General features: G+C 42.3%; 1 protein-coding gene across 1 annotated transcript in view; it reads left to right on the top strand.

Annotated features, from left to right (window-relative positions):
• tenm1 (teneurin transmembrane protein 1) overlaps positions 1-17841 on the top strand; it is a 202998-nt gene that overhangs the window by 119180 nt on the left and 65977 nt on the right. Inside the window, exons 10-18 of the mRNA XM_005916517.3 lie at positions 2233-2427; positions 4831-5031; positions 6865-7050; positions 7215-7244; positions 7356-7502; positions 13079-13313; positions 14586-14705; positions 14795-15056; positions 17241-17526. Coding sequence (XP_005916579.1) covers positions 2233-2427; positions 4831-5031; positions 6865-7050; positions 7215-7244; positions 7356-7502; positions 13079-13313; positions 14586-14705; positions 14795-15056; positions 17241-17526 — 1662 coding nt within the window. The remainder of the gene's footprint in view (positions 1-2232; positions 2428-4830; positions 5032-6864; positions 7051-7214; positions 7245-7355; positions 7503-13078; positions 13314-14585; positions 14706-14794; positions 15057-17240; positions 17527-17841) is intronic.

Below are 17841 nucleotides of genomic sequence, written 5' to 3'. Positions count from 1 at the left end.
TCCTGACATTTTTGCACGGTACTATTTCATCATGCGGATGAATACACACATATATGCAGGGTTTTTCCAAGCACAAAATGGGCTTTTGCTGTTCTCATGCTGTCTTCACATGAGTGTGTGATATCTTACTAAACAATGCTGTTTCCAGTATGTGGAGTTTTCTATGATTTTATGGCCAACAACCACACATTTGTGTAAAAGTCTTCTGTAGATTTTATATTATATTATTTCTGTATATTTTGCTTTTAAGGGGGAAGACTTTCTGAAGTTTTTTCATAGTTTTTAGACATCGGCTGCTTTTTCATTCATTTTCAGTCCTGTCCTTGTACCTGACCATTTTGTTAAGCTACTTAACAATGACCAACAAGTCATTCAAGCATAAAACAGCCCCCGAACTCAAGAGATGAACCAGTGTTGTGTCTCCACAGAAGACACAGTATCTGTCTGTTTGTTATTAGCAAAAACACATGATTTAGTTCCTTTTCTGTAGTTGGATCTCTAAAAATGCCAAAGATAACACAATGAGACAGGGAAAAAATGCCATTTTTGCACCAACAAGGTGATTCCCGGGGATTTATTAGCTGGAGGCTTGACATGGTGCAGTTTGTAAACTGTAAACTGGACAATTTTCTTCAAAAAAGCACAGAAAAAGAAGTGGCAGACCAAAGAACATATCAGATGGACAACATCTGAAAGTCTTGTCCTTAAGTAATAGAAAAAGAATTCAGCAAAGACCAGGACTGAGAGCTGTATCTGACCCTTCTTGGGGGGTTTCAGCCAGTGATGTTGGACAGCTTGTCAAGTTTATGTAATTATGAATGCAGAAAAGTGCAGTTAGATTTTGATCCACGATGCAGTGCCGTCTGAAAAAAGCTTGCAGTGGCAGAATGCAGCTGTAGCTTTTATTCTGATATATAATTAATAATTAATACTAGTATAATAAATTTCAACGCTTTCTTCTTTTTGAAGCAAGAGTAAAGTAAATAATTGTTTTAGTTACTTCAGTAAGAGCTACCTTGTCAGTGGCTACTGGGTGAATTAGAGTACAATAGTGTAGATGGGGAGTGAACAGGCTCCGGTTTGCACAGATTTGCTCTAAACCTTCACGTTTCCTCCAACGTTGTTTCTCAATAAACACCTTCCCCGTAGCTCAGTGAGCACCACCCTTAATTTCTGATAAACTGTGACATGTCTGCATGAAGTCATACATCATATCAAGTCGGTGAAGACATCAGCAGCTGAACTCTTTTGGCTAGTCTTCATTACTGACCGGATCTTGTTTGCTCCCGTTTGCTCTACCTCTCTCCCTCTGCATCTCCACGGACAGATGCTCTATTTCCTCTCCCTCTCTCTCTCCCTCTTCTGCATTCTCCCCAAGAGTCAGTCTTTGTAAAAATTATTGTAGTTGAATCTGTCTCATTGTGTCGAAACAGGTGATATGATATCACTTCCTATGATTTATTTACGCTCATCATTTATTCATACGCTCCTGCCGTCTTTGCTCATTTGCTCGTGCTGTAATATCCTCTGCTCGAAAAAGTTAGACAGCAAGTTTTAGCACAAGCCGTAAAATGTGAAGTGTGATTTTATTACCGTGTGGCACAGAGCGTTCGATTTTACAACGGATCAAACAAACACGGGACACACAAGGCCCTCATTGCAAATTATTCGAGAGAAAAAGGCAATGGCTATGGATCATCTTTTTAATGCATTTGAACTTCCCGAGCTCTGACTGCGAGCGTGACTTCTATTCTACCTGTCATTACATTAGCCACACAGCTCTCCATCTCTGCATGGAGATAGCGCTGCCTCATTCTTTAAATCCCTAATGCTCTCTTTCCTAATCTTCGTTTTCACGATTGTTTTCACGGCCCGTTCAGAATGAGTGAGGTGACGTTGGGAGGATTTTCTACAATTCCTGGGTTGCCGTGGTAGCCAGGCTCAGGTGGTGCTTGAGTAAATTGAAACAGCGTGAGGGATAAGCTGGAGTGTGTGTGCGCGTGTGTACAGGTGTGTGTGTGTGTGTGCGTGAGGGAGAGAGAGGAAAAGACAGGGAGACAGAGGCTGCTTGAGGATTTGCTGAATCTGCGCACTACTGAGATAAGAGAGCGTAGCCCCACTCACGGTGGGTTACCGCGGTCTTCCAGCTAATATACTGCAGCACTGTGTGTGTGTTTGTGCATAGGTGTACTACAGAATATGTGAGTGTAATCTGTGTTTGTCCTGTTGCAGATTCATGCCCCGTGTTGTGCAGCGGTAACGGCATGTATGAGAAAGGAAGGTGCGTGTGCCTGGAAGGGTGGAAGGGGGCAGAGTGCAACGTGGAGGAAGGTCAGTGCATCGATCCCACCTGCTCCAACCACGGCACCTGCATCCAGGGCATCTGCATATGCAGTCCGGCCTACAAGGGTGTTAATTGTGAACAAGGTAAGAACTGTTGTTTACACTGCTAAAAAGAAGAAGAAGAAAGGGCTCCACTTGCACACAAATGACTTTGCTCTTTTTATTAAAAGCAAGAATTGAATTTAACACCACCCTAATCAATATTTTTATATTGAGCAAGGATCAAATGACTTTGTGTGATACTAAAGGGATCCCACAGACTGACGGACCATGAGAGTCTCTGCAGAGCATTTTACCCTCGTCAGTTTTCACTTTTACATCCCCAAATTGCAAATTTCCTTTCCCGGATGAACTTCATACAGCCTTTGTCCTCGCCCACACTGCAGCTGGAGCAGCCAGCTGTTTTTTACCTGCTGCACCACATGGCAGGCAGACAAAGTTAGAAACATGATAGTGAACTTAATTTTGTTGCGTCTCCTGCCCTGACCCCATCGGGCTGCAGCAGAAGGATGCCCCTCGCTGGTTCTTCCTGTTATGAGTTTTTCTTCTCACTGTCACCGAGCTTGCTCGTAGCAGGTCATCAGATTGTTGGGGCTTACTCTATATAATTGCAGAGTCCTTAACTTTCACTATAAAACACCTTGAGGTGACAGTTGTTGTGATTTAGCACAATATAATAATTTTATAAATGGCTCACATCTTTTAAAAATCAACATTTTTGTAACCTGAAGTCAGACCTGAACCGTGAATTAGTGACTATTTTGTTTCCATCTTCATCTTCTGAACATTTTTTCCCAGTTGGGAAAATCACATTGAAAAATACTTATTCTTCTTTTATCCTTTCTTTTCCTTTTATTTCAACAAACCAAAGTAAGAATCTCGTGAAAAGTAAGCAAATGTCAACAATGTTATTGAGAGATCAAACTGTAAAGCACGATGAGAAGTCTAGCTTTAGAACTTCAAAACACGTTCATGCGACTCGGAAAGACCAAGAAAAAAGAAATGTTGTTGAACAGTAACTATTTGTAACACTGGCAAAGTAAATAATGTCTTAGACATTCAAATACTGTCTGAGAGTGTCGCATTCACAAAGAGACAGTCTGAACAAAAGCTCATGGAGACGTAAACACCTTTACTAATGCTACAACTACTGCTCTACTACCACTACTAATAATATTTATGTTAATAGGAAAATTGCAGACATTTAATTCTAAACATGTAGACTAAAGCTTTAGCTGTTTTGACATAATATATTTTAATAAGTGACCTTTTCACTTTTCAAACCAGAAGACAAAACGAGTTTCAAACATTATAGAATTGTGATCACATTTCACTTTTTAATGTTTCACATAATAAACCCACATTCAAGAAAAACCTCCTTCCAAATATCCCAGTTTTGGCTTATCTAAAAGCTGTAGCAGCAGACAGGTCCGATGGTCCTTGTCATACATGCATCTTTCAGGACAGACTGCTCAGGCCTTGCTTTTTCTTGTTCTCCTTCTTTTTTTCTCTTTTGAAACAATCATCACACCTCCAGGCTAAATGTGTTTCCTCATAAAGAGGAATGGGGTGTGTGGCAGTAAACAGATTGAAGATACTCAGCATGCAAATGTCAGTTTAGTATCATTGTGATTCTGTGTATAATATACGCAGAGTGGCAAGAAAGAATTTGGCCTGTGCGCGTTTCATGGAGAGGGTAAGAACATCTATTCAGACTGACTTAAGCAGGAAAAACGGTCACTAAACCTTCGCTATCGGTTAGGCTTTCCTGGAAGCAACAAATGGCATTCTCGGCATAGCAGGAAAAAGACCTGTAAGCAAAGGAAGTAAAAAACAATGACAGTACAATTGATTCGAGTCTCAGGTAGTTAAGGCAGCTTGCAGCTGTGGAGTAAAACAAGCCTTGGGCGTTTGCCACATCCCCTTCATTGTAAAACCATCCAATAAATTACCAAAAAACAAACAAAGCTGCAATATTTGAAAACAATTATGACGTTACACCTGACAGAAACACCGATGGCACAGCTGTCCTAAAGACCTCCGCTGCTGCCTTCTCTGTCTCGGCCTGCAGAGACTGAATCACGTGTTTGACCTTGAGCGGCGGAGCTGAGCTGAGCCGAGTTTAGCCGAACTTTGCTGAGCTTTGGCTCGGTGCTCAGGGCTGTAATTACACACACTAACACAGCATAGCATGGACCACCGTGACACACATACACACACACACAGCCGCACACCAACCAACCCATTTCACCCCTTATCAAAGCCTCGGCTCTAAGTGTCCTATGAAGTGTAATGTTGTGGAACAGATACAGGGATTGTATCTGGGGTGGTTAACTCCTGGATGGGATGCAAAGAACACTGCTTTCATACTCGGTGAACTGATAATTATAACGAGACAGGCTCTCACCGCCCCCCCTCCCCTTCGCTCCTTCCTTTCACCTCTGACTCAGCCGTGCTTTTATATTCCACCCTCCCCTCCGTCCGCAGTGGACTGTGTAGACCCTCAGTGCGGCGGGCACGGCGTGTGCGTGCGTGGGGAGTGTGTGTGCTCGGCGGGCTGGGCGGGAGTGAGCTGCGATGACCCGCTGCCAGCCTGTCAGGAGCAGTGTTCGGGACATGGCACCTATCTCCCAGAGTCAGACACCTGCACCTGCCAGCCCAACTGGACGGGACCAGACTGCTACACCGGTAAGAGCTGAGGATTATTGTTCACACACAGGAAAAAAGAAAACAACCAAAACAAAAAAAAAAAACACTGAAAATTGAAAGTGCACATCGCTAGGTTGCCAGTGTTCTGGTAGCACGCATGGTCTTGCCAGATACTATTTTCTGGGGATTTGATAGACATGAGAGAAATATGGATTGGAGCCACACTGTGAGCTGTGTGTATGCGCCTCTACATGCGTGTGTGTTCGCATGGGCGTTTTGTGCACTCACTCTTCATGCTAGTCGTAAATGAGATTTCCTCTCATGAATCTTTGAGCGCAGCAGCTATGCCGCAACACACATGCTCATGCGCGTACAAATACACAGGCGCTCGGACGCTCGCATTCCCTTTTAGCTAAATGAGGAAAAAATTACAGTGAGAAAAATGTGTTTTTTAAAAGACTTCTTTTCTCATTTTTGCTGCAAGGCCTGTCAGAGATCGCAACTCTGAGGAGCATTCAGCTTGGCATTTAAAAGCTCGCCAACATTTATAACATACCTGAGCACAACATGTTAGTTAGTGAGTGTTTGTTAAATATAAAGCCTTGATAGATCTGAAAGGACTTTTATTCTGCTTGCTTGCAAAGACAGCAATTCTTCACCGATTATGAAGGAAAAAGACTAGAACAAGGCGAGCCAAGCAAGTCTACTGCGGTGTCTAAACATAGGTTACAGCGTGGCGTGGAACACAGTGGGGGGGAAAAAGAAGTTTCCTCGTCCTTGCAGTGTGAGCTGACAGAGAGGAAAATAGCCATTTTAAGGTTGGCTTTTCTCTGGTTCCACCAGACTAACTTAATGCTGGCGTTGGGAAGAATCCTCCTTGCCATGCACACCGATGATTTGCAGGCAATTGGCATTAGCACCTGCTTTCAGGTGTGCGCATGCCTTATTATAGTGATATAGCCCATGATAATGATAGACCGTGGCTGAATATCTGAGATATGAGCGGCCTCCCTCTACCTGCCGGGCTTTTAATCAAAAGGACCCAGCAATTCTATGTCCTGGTCTTGTTGAGGCATAGCTAAGTTAATGTAATTCTAATAGAGAGCCTAAAAAAAACCTCTCCAACTTTAATCCACTTTTTCCTCCCTCTCCATGCTATGTATATTTAAATTGAAATAACTTTTTACTGCAGCTGGATAAGTAGTCTTTGTGTGCCTCCAGCACTTTGCTCTCTTTACTGATGGATGAGGCTTTGCCTCTGCAGAGGGAGAGAGCGAGGGAGAGCTGGATGCAGAGGCGAAGTACAGAGAAAAGGAAATAGACAAAAACAGGAGGAAAGAATTTTAAATGCACGTTGCAAGACAGAGGGGAAGAAAGTTACGGAGAAAAGAGAAAGTTAACAGAGAAGATGATGGAAAATGAAGAAAGAGGAAAAAGAGGTATTAACATACCCAACATATCTGATCAAAATGTCAGAAAAGAATAATAGAGCCGAATTGAAATCCCTGTAGTTTAAATATGCGGTGCAAATACGAATCATTTGGCTGTTATGAGTGTATTCACTCTTCTCCTCCTTCAGGGAGCTCAGCTATTAGAGGTGGGAAGATTGTGTATTGTGAGAACGTAGACTCTTTAGTCTCTGAGGTTATCTTTTTCTATCGCTTGTTATTTTTTTTCTCACCTGTATCCAATGGCTCACCCCCAACTCTTTGAAACTTCTTTCTGCTCTCTGCGTCCCCGGTGCCTCTTTTACATTTTTCCCCTCTTCCACCGCTCAATTCCTCCATCTGTTCCACTCCCTCTCATTCCCTTCCCCTCTCACACTTAAATGCTTTTTTTTCTCACGCATATCTCCACCCACCTGTTCGGCAGAGCTGTGCCCGGTGCCATGTGGCAGCCACGGCGTTTGCTCAGAAGGCCAGTGCCAGTGCGAGGAGGGTTGGATTGGCGCTGCATGCGACCAGAGAGCATGCCATCCTCGCTGCGAAGAGCACGGCCAGTGCCACGATGGGACCTGCGTGTGCCAACCTGGCTGGGAGGGAGAGCACTGTAACATTGGTGAGCGGTGCCCGAGTCCACGTGGGAGTGTTCGGTTGTCTTGTGATATTTTGATGAGTATGATTAATGCGTTTACAAAAAAAAAGAGGTGTTGTTGTTCTTTGGATGTTTTCCATTTACAATCATTCTGGTTTTACGCAATTCTCACTTATTTGTCCCCGCAGTTACTCATGATTTGGATGTCGTAGTGAAAGGTAATTTATTTTTACTCAGGTGATAAATTTCACATTGTGCTCCTCCAGCGTCCTCACAAGCGCTAAAACTCTGTGTCTGTGTGCACGAACACGTGGGACACACCTTTTCAGATGGCTGCCCGGGGTTGTGCAGCGGGCACGGGCGCTGTACCCTGGAGCAGAGCGGCTGGCGTTGCGTCTGCCAGGCTGGATGGAGTGGGCCTGGATGCAGCGTTGTCATGGAAACTGACTGCAGTGATGGAACAGACAACGACGGAGGTGAAATTCTACCATCTTCTGTCATTTTCCATCTCTTTACCTCTTTCTTTTCTGTCTTTCGGGCAGATTGTCCCTTCTACCCTGTTACTTCTTGTTCAGTTTCCATCTAAACAAAAAAAGAAAAAATCAGCCTCATTGTTCCTCCCCTTCATCGCACTGTGCTGTCCCAGTCCTGCTGAGACTCCCAAAGAGTCCTGCTGGACATTATTATACTGAATACGTATTTGTGTGTGTATGCCTCTTCATTTTGTGCGAGTGTGTTTGTCTGCTTTTCCTCTTATCACAGCTAAATGTCTAATATGCATACCACCTGCTAGGATAAAAGGCACTCAGAGAAAATCTCCCAAGTCCAAATACAGCAAACCATGCATAATAGATTTCTGCTTCTTTTTTGCTTATGGTTGTCAGGTGTCTGGTGGCAGGTGAGAGGTTTGTGTCTCAAGGCCATGTAGTTGTGTTTTCCTAGCTGAAGAAAGGAACATTTCAGCGATGGCAGGATCTCTACTCATTACAATCATTCTGTCGCCATATCGGTCCCATCTGCAGCTCTTTTACAAAATAAAAAAGGTATTTGTAAGGATGTAGTGCACTATTGCATTGCTTTCAACTGTGCCCATTCACTTTGAAACTCTATCAAATATCCATTATGGGCATGGCTGTTAAGCCGGGGATGTAATCCATCATTGCAAACAAGGTAGTGTTGCTTTTGTTTGGAGGAAAACCCTTTTTCCCTTTTTTTTGTTTGTGGCTCCAAGTTTTTTGATGAGAGTTGTTTGAATCAGCCACAAGAAACCACAAACACATACATATTTTCTCTGGTTTCTGGTTGCACAGGTTTCTTTTTAGGTAGCTACAAAGCAACTCTTTTTGTCCGTCTCCACATTGTTTACACAAACTGCATGATTGACTCAGCGACACTTCACAAAATCGGCGCTGATGGCTGTTCAGCACATGAATTACAGGTCCTTATTTTGGATTATAACGTCAGAGCCCGGGCAATAAAAAATGTTTTGTAGACTGTAAAATAAGGGCTGAATAGAGGAAAGGAGTCCTAGCAGGACTGTGCCTTGGCAGCGGTGTGGTTATGCTTCGGTATTGTATCGATGGATTATGTCTTTTTGTTCGGTCTATTTTTGTGCGTGCGTGTGTTCATTTGTGGTTTTTAAGGAATAAAGGACTGTTGTAGTGATGAATAGCATTAACTGTTTATTCAGTCACACATTTCTTCATTTAATGGTGCACTTTCACCATTTTTTTGCATAAATGTCAGCATACTGCTTAAGGGAATACTATCCACCCTGGGAAAAATACAGTGTCTTCTGTGGTACTGAGGGAGTTTTGTCAGATCTGTAAGAAATGATGACATCAGCAGTTATCTCAGCTAGCTACAAAGTTAGATAAAACAAAGTATTAGAATTTGAAGACATAAGATTAACTTATCGAGCTAGTCTTGGAGCTTTTCCCGGCTTAAGTTTGAGTAGACACTGAGTGCATTGGCAGGCCATCACGGGGCTATATGTTAAGGTTGAAACAATTAAGTATCTGCTGTTATAAGGAGATCTGACATCCTGGATTCTTGTTGTCTGACACTCTGACAGCCTCGTGTCTGGTTTTCTGGCATGATGCTGGAAGGAGCCAGCCAGCAAACACTCCAGGAAGTCACTGCCCTGCCAAGAAATAGTTTGACCCACAACCTGCTCTGCCATCCCCATAAAACTGCAAACTGTTGTTATGGTTTTTGTTTGGATGAGGAAAAAAAATATGATTTTTAATTTGTAATCTTTAAAGCTGCTTATTGGTTTTAATACCTTTGAACAAAGCCAGCTCGACTGTTTTCCTGATGCATCCACTTTTAGGCTAATCAGTTGCTGGCAGTAAACATATTCTGAACAGAGTGGTATCTAGATTTTCTCATCTGACTCTCAGCGAAAAATTACATTTTCTAAAATTTCAAACTGTTCCTGTAAAACCAGGGTTTTAAACATAAGGCCTGTGGCCCAGAATCAACCCTGCAAAGACTCCAATCCTACACGCTTTGGGAAACGTGAAGGACATTTGGTACCTACTGCGTTCTCATAAGTTTTACAACTACACCAAAATTATTAAATAACAGATGAGCAATCACATGTCAGAAAAGCTTCAGGTTTTTTCTCTATCTGCACATATTTCTGTCAGGTTCACAGTAAAGAAAAAGAAAAATAGGACATTTTCTATTAATTAATTAAAAAAACTTCTGTTTTATACTGTAATTACAGGACAGTCTGGGCAGTGAGCTACCAGAACTTCTCTGCAATTTTACACATTTAATTTTTAAAATTTAAGCCCAAAGAATTGTACTGACAGATTTCTTTAATTTACTACTGCAGAATTACTTAATGCTAACATAGAAAAACTGAGATGCATTATTAATTTGCACTTCATTTTCTCATATTGAGATCTCAGGGATTAAATGTGCAGTTAAACTTCTTTGCACCCACAGAAAAGGGAGTTTCACTGGTCCGTCCCACTTAAGATCAAAGTGGGCTGAATGTATCTCACAATGTAAAATTAGTTTGATTCCTTGATGTAAAAGACACTGTTCCCAGCACTTCACTTCTTTCACCTTGTGTCAGGTTACAGCTTTAGTCCAGAATGGATTCAATTCATTTTTCAGCTGTAAATCTTTTTCTTTGAGATTCTTGTAAATTTATAAAAACAAAAAAACAAAAATATGACATGTACATAAGTACTCACAGCCTTTGCTCCCTACTTCGGTGAAGCACCTTCAGCAGCACCTTATACCCTCTTTTCAAGTCTGATGCCGCAAGCTTGGCATACCTATTTTTGGGCAGTTTCACTCATTCTTCTTTGCAAAACCTCTGAAGCTCCGTCAGTCTGGATGGAGAGCGACACTCTAGGAGGTTCACAGAGCGGTCCCAAAGCTGGTTCTTTGTTATCTTGGCTGTGTACTCCAGAGCACTCTGGAGCAGATTATCATCAGGGATGTCTCTGTATGTTGCTGCATTCATCTTACACTCGACCCTGACTAGACTAACAGTTCCTGCTGCCCCACAGCATAATGCTGCCACCACCGTGCTTCCTATAGGGATGTCATTGTCCATATGAGAAGCGGTGCCTGGGTTCCTCCAGACATGATGTCTTGCATTCAGGTCAAAGAGTTCAATTTTTGTTTTATTAGAGCAGAACATTTTATTTCTCATTGTCTGGGAGTCCTTCAGGTGACTTCTGGTAAACTCCAGGTGGGCTGTCATGAGCCTTTTACTGAGTGGCTTTCCTCTGGCCACTCTATCATGCAGGTCTGATTGTTAAAGTGCTGCAGAAAAGGTTGGCTTACCGTCTCCATAGATCAACACTGACGTTCTGTCAGAGCGACCATTGGATCACTTTCTCAGTCACTCATGTTTGCCGGGCGGCTCTTCAAGAAGTCCTGGTGGTTCCCATTTACAGCTGAGGATTTATGAAGTCCACTGTGCTCATTGGGACTTTCAATGCTGCAGGAGTTTTTCTGTACCTTCCCCAGATCTGTACCTCAATACTGTTCTATCTCAGAGGTCTGTAGACAGTTTCTTGGACTTCATGGCTTGGTTTGAGTTTAGCACAGGTGGACTGAGTGATCGGTCAAGTGGTCAAAACATCTGACAGATGATTGGTGGAAACAAGATGCACCTGAGCTCAATTTTCAATTTAACGGAAAAGACTGTGAATATTTATGCACATGTTAAATTTTAATTTGTTTTTATTTCGAATGAATTTTAAGCTGAAATTTAGCTGTTGCTAAGGTGGCTCTTTTTTCTTTGGGGCAGGTAACCATATCATAATGGCAACGAGTTGTGATGAGGTATCAGCTAGCAGCTAATTAGCACTAAGTAACACACCAAAATATCAAAATTTCCCTGAGCAAACTTCTTGGTCTGTTTGTACAATTATTAGCACATTTTTGTAGAAGGCTGTAAACATGCTTTTTTCTGCTTTGAAGTCGGACATTTTAACAAGGGAGACTATTTGCTTTTGGAGCCAGCCTCAATTTGAGGGACTGCAGATTTTGGCACGTTCGTGTCGCCTTCATTTTCCAGCTCCTTGGGGTGCAGTTTGAGCTCATCCCACATGAGACTAAAAGACAGGATTTGATTTAATATATTTTTTTCTTTGTGAAAGAGTAGGTTAAGTAGAGGTTGATGTAGCGAGCAGATGGAAGCCAGACAAAAAAAAGATGCAGTGAATACACTCTATGGCAGTATATGCAAAATGGGATCACTGTAAACATACTGCATTAAAATACCATATGAATATTAATCTTCAAATGTCTAAATGTCTGTACTGAAGGTGTGAAAGTGTTCACTTTACTTGTGCTTATGCCAAAGAAGTGCTTGCTGACAACGCCTTATGCAGTCGGTTCCTACTTCTCTTACCTTGCAGTACTTCCACCTCTCTGCGCAGCTTTTCAAATGCCATAATTTCCAGCCGCACAATTCAGCCATCGCTCTTAATTGGCAGATATATGGTAGGCTCTCATAGCCTTCTCTCGACGCAATCTTTTTGTCTCTGAAGATAGACAGAGATGGAATGATGCTATCACAAGTAATCAGAGAATAAAGAAGAACGTTGAAGAGAGAGTTTCAATTATTCTGCCTGGATGGGAGCGAAGAAAAAAATGTATTGTGCTTTCTGTTGAAGAAAAAAAATAGAAAAAGAGCATTTATTCTGCACATCTGAGCAGTAAAATCACATGCACATACATATTTATATGTATTACACGTGTTCCAAATTTCCATTTTTACTGCTCGTCTTTGTGCGCAGCGTTTAAGAGCCGCGCCTCCCTAATAAGCTACAAACTTGTCTGTTCCTTGAATGATATTTCAAATTCAATTAATAATGTGCTTTCAAGTTCAGATAGTGAATCTTATGGAATTCAGCCATTGTACTGAGTTATCTTTGCAGGGGGAGGTTATAATAGAATATTGTTGGCCTTTAGCTCCCTGCTCTGTGGTCAGATGCATTTAAATGTCAGCACTGTTTCCTGCCTTTTCAGAAACAGGCTTGAAATAGGAAACACAAATGCCAGCCTGGGTCCTATTACCTGCCGCCCTGCTTTGTATCTGTGGCTCATTGTTTATGCCAGCCTTTTATGGATCACATTCAAATAATGCTGGCGATTCAAGTCTGATTTATAGCAATAGATGCTATAATTGTACTCTGATGGCCCCTAATAAATTTCATTTGATTGATTCTTGTGATAACGATGATGCATGCATAGTTCGTTATTGCAGATCGCATTACTCCGAAAGAGTTTCTCACTGGCCGGCACTGCAAGAATCATTTGATATTATGTCTGAGGTTTTATTGGGTCTGCTTCTAGTCTTTTACTGAAGGTGCATAGAGTACCTTGGCCTTGGTCCTCTTAACCTTATAGCCACTTACAAATATTAAAGCCTGTGTTAATTATGCATTCTAAGGTGAAGTAGTAAATTTAATTCCCCTCTAAACCACCTCTTCTGTGGTGCTTGTTTGAAAATGCGTGCCTTTTGGCTACTGTTGGTCTTCTCTTTTGTACAATTTTAACCTCCTGTGCGTTTCAGATGGCCTGTTGGACTGCGTAGATCCCGATTGCTGCGAGCAGCTGAGCTGTGGCTCTGACCCCCTGTGCCAGGGTTCGGCCGACCCGTTGGCCCTGCTGCAGCAGGGCTCGCTTCCCCTCACCACACCCCATTCTCCCACCAGCACGCACACTCACAGCTTCTACCACCGCATCCGCTTCCTTCTTGGCAAGGCGGCCACACACACTCTCCCTGGAGACGTGCCCTTTGATACCAGGTATGCGCTTATTTACTCTTTGTGCCGTATTCTTATATGAAGTCTAGTATTTGTGTTTGCGCATCCATGCTCTCGAGTTGTTCGACTGCACGGTGCGCTGAAAGACCTCAGGAGTAGACGATGGACAAATACATCCATTTTAATGACTTGCAACGTCCACTGGATGTCATTTGTTTAATGAGGATTTGTGTTTGCATGTGAATGGGGCATGTCGTGTGTTCAAGCGCCTGCACGTACATCTGTTACCCTGAAGATCGGCAGTCACACGACAGCACATTGTTCCTTCTTCCAGGATCCGTGTCAGAATCCAGCTACAGAGTGTTTGTTTGGTACATATTAATGCTTTATGTGTCATTCAGTTACACCAGTCGTAAAGGTGTCACCATAAATTTTTCAGCACCCTCTGACTGCTGTCTAAGAGCGCAAATCCATCTCAGCGACATTATGATGACCTAGAAAATTTGGTTTGGAAAACAAAAGGGGATACCACTCTGAAAAATGGCAAAGTGCTTCTTTTTTCCCCCGACCCGTTGGTTCACTTGTAGAATAAACAAATAAATTAATTATGTGGCATTTTTTTCTGAGGGGAAATCGATTGCAGCTTTCAGGACAGGAGTAACAAACGGGACTACGCAGTCACCCGGAGAACACCTCACCATCCTTCATTTATCCTTTTTTCCGGAGTAACAGATTGACTCCATCGTGAATGTGTGCGTATGTGTGTGCGTGTGCAACGCATGTGTCGGCCTAAATCTGTCTTTATTGCACCGGGGCAGCTGTTAGTCCAGGTTCAAGCAGTGTAATCTATTCTTTACCTGCAAAATCAAGATGAATATTTTCAAATAGGAGAGATGCTTCTCATCATTTAGGGCCTTTTTAAAGAACAACCTGGCCTGCTTTGTTTTTTTCTTGTTTTTTTTGCTGCAGGTAGCGCTGTCACTGTAATATAAAAATGATGTGGAAGTTTTGGTCTCTTTATGACAAGGTGTTGAAAGGTTTTACTGTGGGTGAAGCTATATTTGTGATCCTTGTATCCTGGCAGTCTCTGGCAGACTTTTTTCTGTGCTGAAGAATGGAATTGTACTGAGAAGAATAAACTCAGCTGCTTTTTTATTCGCACAAGGTCATCTGGCAAGTGCATCACAATGTGCCTCTCTCTTCAAACAGTGATTATGTTCTCCATCACTGTAAACCTGTCATCTCTCCCTCTCTTTGTTTATCTCCATCTCTTTTTTCCCTCTCCCTCTCTCTCTCTCGTCTTTGTTTTGGCAGTCGGGTAGCTGTGATCCGAGGTAGCGTTGTGCTGCAGGATGGCTCTCCTCTCGTTGGAGTCAACATCTCTTTTCCGCAGCACCCCGAGTATGGTTACACCATAAGTAGGCAGGATGGAAGGTACAAATTTAGGCACAAGAGACACACAAAAAAGTACATTTCTAATTCCTTTTCTCCTCCAAACTTAGTTGCTCCTCATTTCTCTCCAGCTTTGACCTGGTGACCTTGGGCGCCATGTCTATGACCTTGATGTTCCAGCGTCCACCCTTCCTCCCTCAAACACGAACCATCTGGTCCCCAAATAACAACTTCCTGGTTCTAGATCAGGTGACAATGTCCAGGGAGGAACCTCAAGCTCCTAAATGTGACATCAGGAGCGTCCTGAGTCCCTATCCTCTCGTCCTGCCCTACCCACTTTCCAGATACACCGCAGCGTGTGCAGAGAAGGGGCCAGCCATACCTGAGCTACAGGTAAAATCCCTGTTGACAGACGTAATCACTGTTCTCAAACACAAGCCCACGACTATGGTAGCTATGTGATGGTGCTGATTTCCTGATATCTTTTCTCACCTAATTAACTGAACATAATTGCCTGGATTTAGTCATAAAGAAATAAAAATAGCAAGAGTAACGAAGCATTTAATGTGTGCGTGTGAGTGTCAGCGAGAATGAAGCTTACATAAACTTTGTAACAGCTCAGCAACAAACCAACCTGGCCTCACAGGATTGAGACAAACAGGATTGTGCAAATTTAGCTCGATTCATATTTGCATCATGCAAACACCAAATGAACAAAATGCAAATGTGTGCTACATCCATACACTTCCCCACCACAAAAGCAAATTAAGTACCTGAAAATCAGATGTGAAGGTCATTCAGGTGGTTACATATTTACTTCACAATGTAGCGCCAAAGATTGGGTTTTTTTGTTGTTCACAGAGAGCAGGACCTCACCCTGTGACTTTTTTTTCTCTCTCACTACATTTGTTTTTTGTGGTTTTTTGGTAGATTAAAAGCACAAAGCACATTATTCCTTTTCGCTTTCGCTTGAAAATATCATCATTCAAGGCCACAGATACACTATCTGCACTTTGTATCAACAGAACATCAAAACGAATGAAGGGACATTTTTTATCTTAGCTTAGCTCACACAAGCATCGGGTAAATAAATGGAAAGAACAGCACTGACAGTTCGTACATGTAACATGTTCATTGACTATAGTGAACACAGGCAGCTGGTTAAATGAAAAACTTTATGAATAGAGTAATACAGTATATACTGGATATACAGTGCTGTGCAAAAGTCTTGGGTCACCCCTCATTTATCTATATCTGACTAGGAAAACTGGAAATGCATCCAGCAACTTACTGAAACATGTGCAAGCATACTTGTCGGTGTATGTTTGTATTATCTTTGACGTTTGCTTCCAAGAAGCCAGGCTATCAAGAAGTCATTCGTACAGAAAGGGTAAAGAATGCTGAAATACACAAGAACTGGACTAAAGATTGGCCTACAGGCTCTACCATGGTGGCTGTGGGGCTGCATTTTAGCCAGTGGTGTTGGAGATATTTAAAAATTGATGGGATTATCAACAGAAAACAACCTTCAGATTTTTATTCGCCGTGGAATACCCTATAGAAGATGTCTGAGCTTCATTTTTCAGCACGAGAACAATCCCGAACACACTAGCAGTGCAGTAAAAGCATATCTAGGTAGAAAACACCTACATAATGGAACACTATCCATCATGGATTGGCCTCCCCAGAGCCCAGATAACAATATTATTGACACAGTGTGGGATCACCTTGACAGAGAACAGCTCAAAAGTCAGCCAGCATCCAAAGATGAATGTTTTTTGTTTGTTTATTAAGTCACTGACCTATAAAACACCGAGGCACAGACAGCACAACCAATTTTAAATGGTAGCTTTTAGTCCTTTGTTACTGTCATGTGAAAACTGATGGAATTATGAACGCGGAAAAGTGCCATCAGATTTTTATCCACCATCTGGCAAGCATCAGCTGGTATGGATCAACATGACAGTGATGCCAAACACACTTCCAGTGCAGTAAAACCATATTCGGATGGAAAAACACAACATCAGTCATGGATTGGCCTCCCCTGGGCCCAGATCTCAGTATTATTGACACAGTGTAGGATCGTCTTGACAGAGAACAGAACAAAAGGCAGCAACATCCAGAGAAGAGCCTTAAATGTCCTTCAAGAAGCCTGGAGAAGAAATGACAAGAAAGCATCAGTTTTTGCCTTATATACTATATTTAATATATTTAATGCATATAATTGCATGTTTCAATAAATCACTGCACTTACTTCCCATTTTCCATCCATGACTCAAGACTTTAATACTTTTTCTATTTTCTACAGATATCATTGTGGTGCAGACTTCATTTCATGTATTAAAAAAGATAAGAAAACATTGACACGTACTCTGTGTACTTACTGCACCCTACTGTTGCAGCTATTTTCTCCTGTACCTGCCAATAACACTTATTACTCTAGCTCATTATACAAATACAAAGTCATGATAAAACACCTTTCTTTCCTATATTACTCTGTCACTCTCTTTCATTTCTCATTTATGCTCTCACCATCACCTGTATTTCTCACTCTGCTCCTCTGCTTATTCTCCCCAGGCAGTGCAGGAAGACGTTTCAATCCCAGGAGCCTTTGTGAAGCTGAGCTACTTGAGCACTCGTGCTGCTGGCTACCTCTCTCTCCTGCGAATCCTCCTCACTCCTCCCTCCCCATCATCCCCTGTCTCCCCGCTGGGCGGTCTGTCCAAGGTTCATGTCCGCGCCTCAGTCCAAGGGAGGTTATACCAGCGGTGGTATCCTGCCGGGCCTGGTCTGGTCCACAGGCTGGTCTGGAACAAGACGGATGTTTATGGTCAGGAGGTCTGGGGTCTCACTTATGCAACTGGTAGGTAAAATATGAAATTATTCATTAATGTCTTTTTTCTTTTTTCACATTTGGCAACAAACATTTAACTTTCATGCCAAATACGACAAAAGAAAGAAGGTAAGATACCTTGTGGATCAAGAAAAGGACTACAAACTATTGATTTGTTCTTAGCCATGGGAGAGTCTGTTAAAAGCACAGGTAAAAATCCAACTCATCCCAGATAAATTAAAACCAGCAGCAGTCCTGAGTGCCATGCGAAAGGCGGCTACCTGGGGAAACATAATAACAAAATGAATGATAATATTATGATAGGCCTCCTGCATAGTAAACATA

The sequence above is a fragment of the Haplochromis burtoni genome, unplaced genomic scaffold, assembly GCF_018398535.1.
Source record: "Haplochromis burtoni strain Fernald_Lab_line unplaced genomic scaffold, NCSU_Asbu1 Contig_19, whole genome shotgun sequence".
Classification (NCBI taxonomy): Eukaryota; Metazoa; Chordata; class Actinopteri; order Cichliformes; family Cichlidae; genus Haplochromis; species Haplochromis burtoni.
The sequence above is the reverse complement of the archived record's forward strand: the minus strand, read 5'-3'. Positions and strand labels throughout refer to the sequence as shown.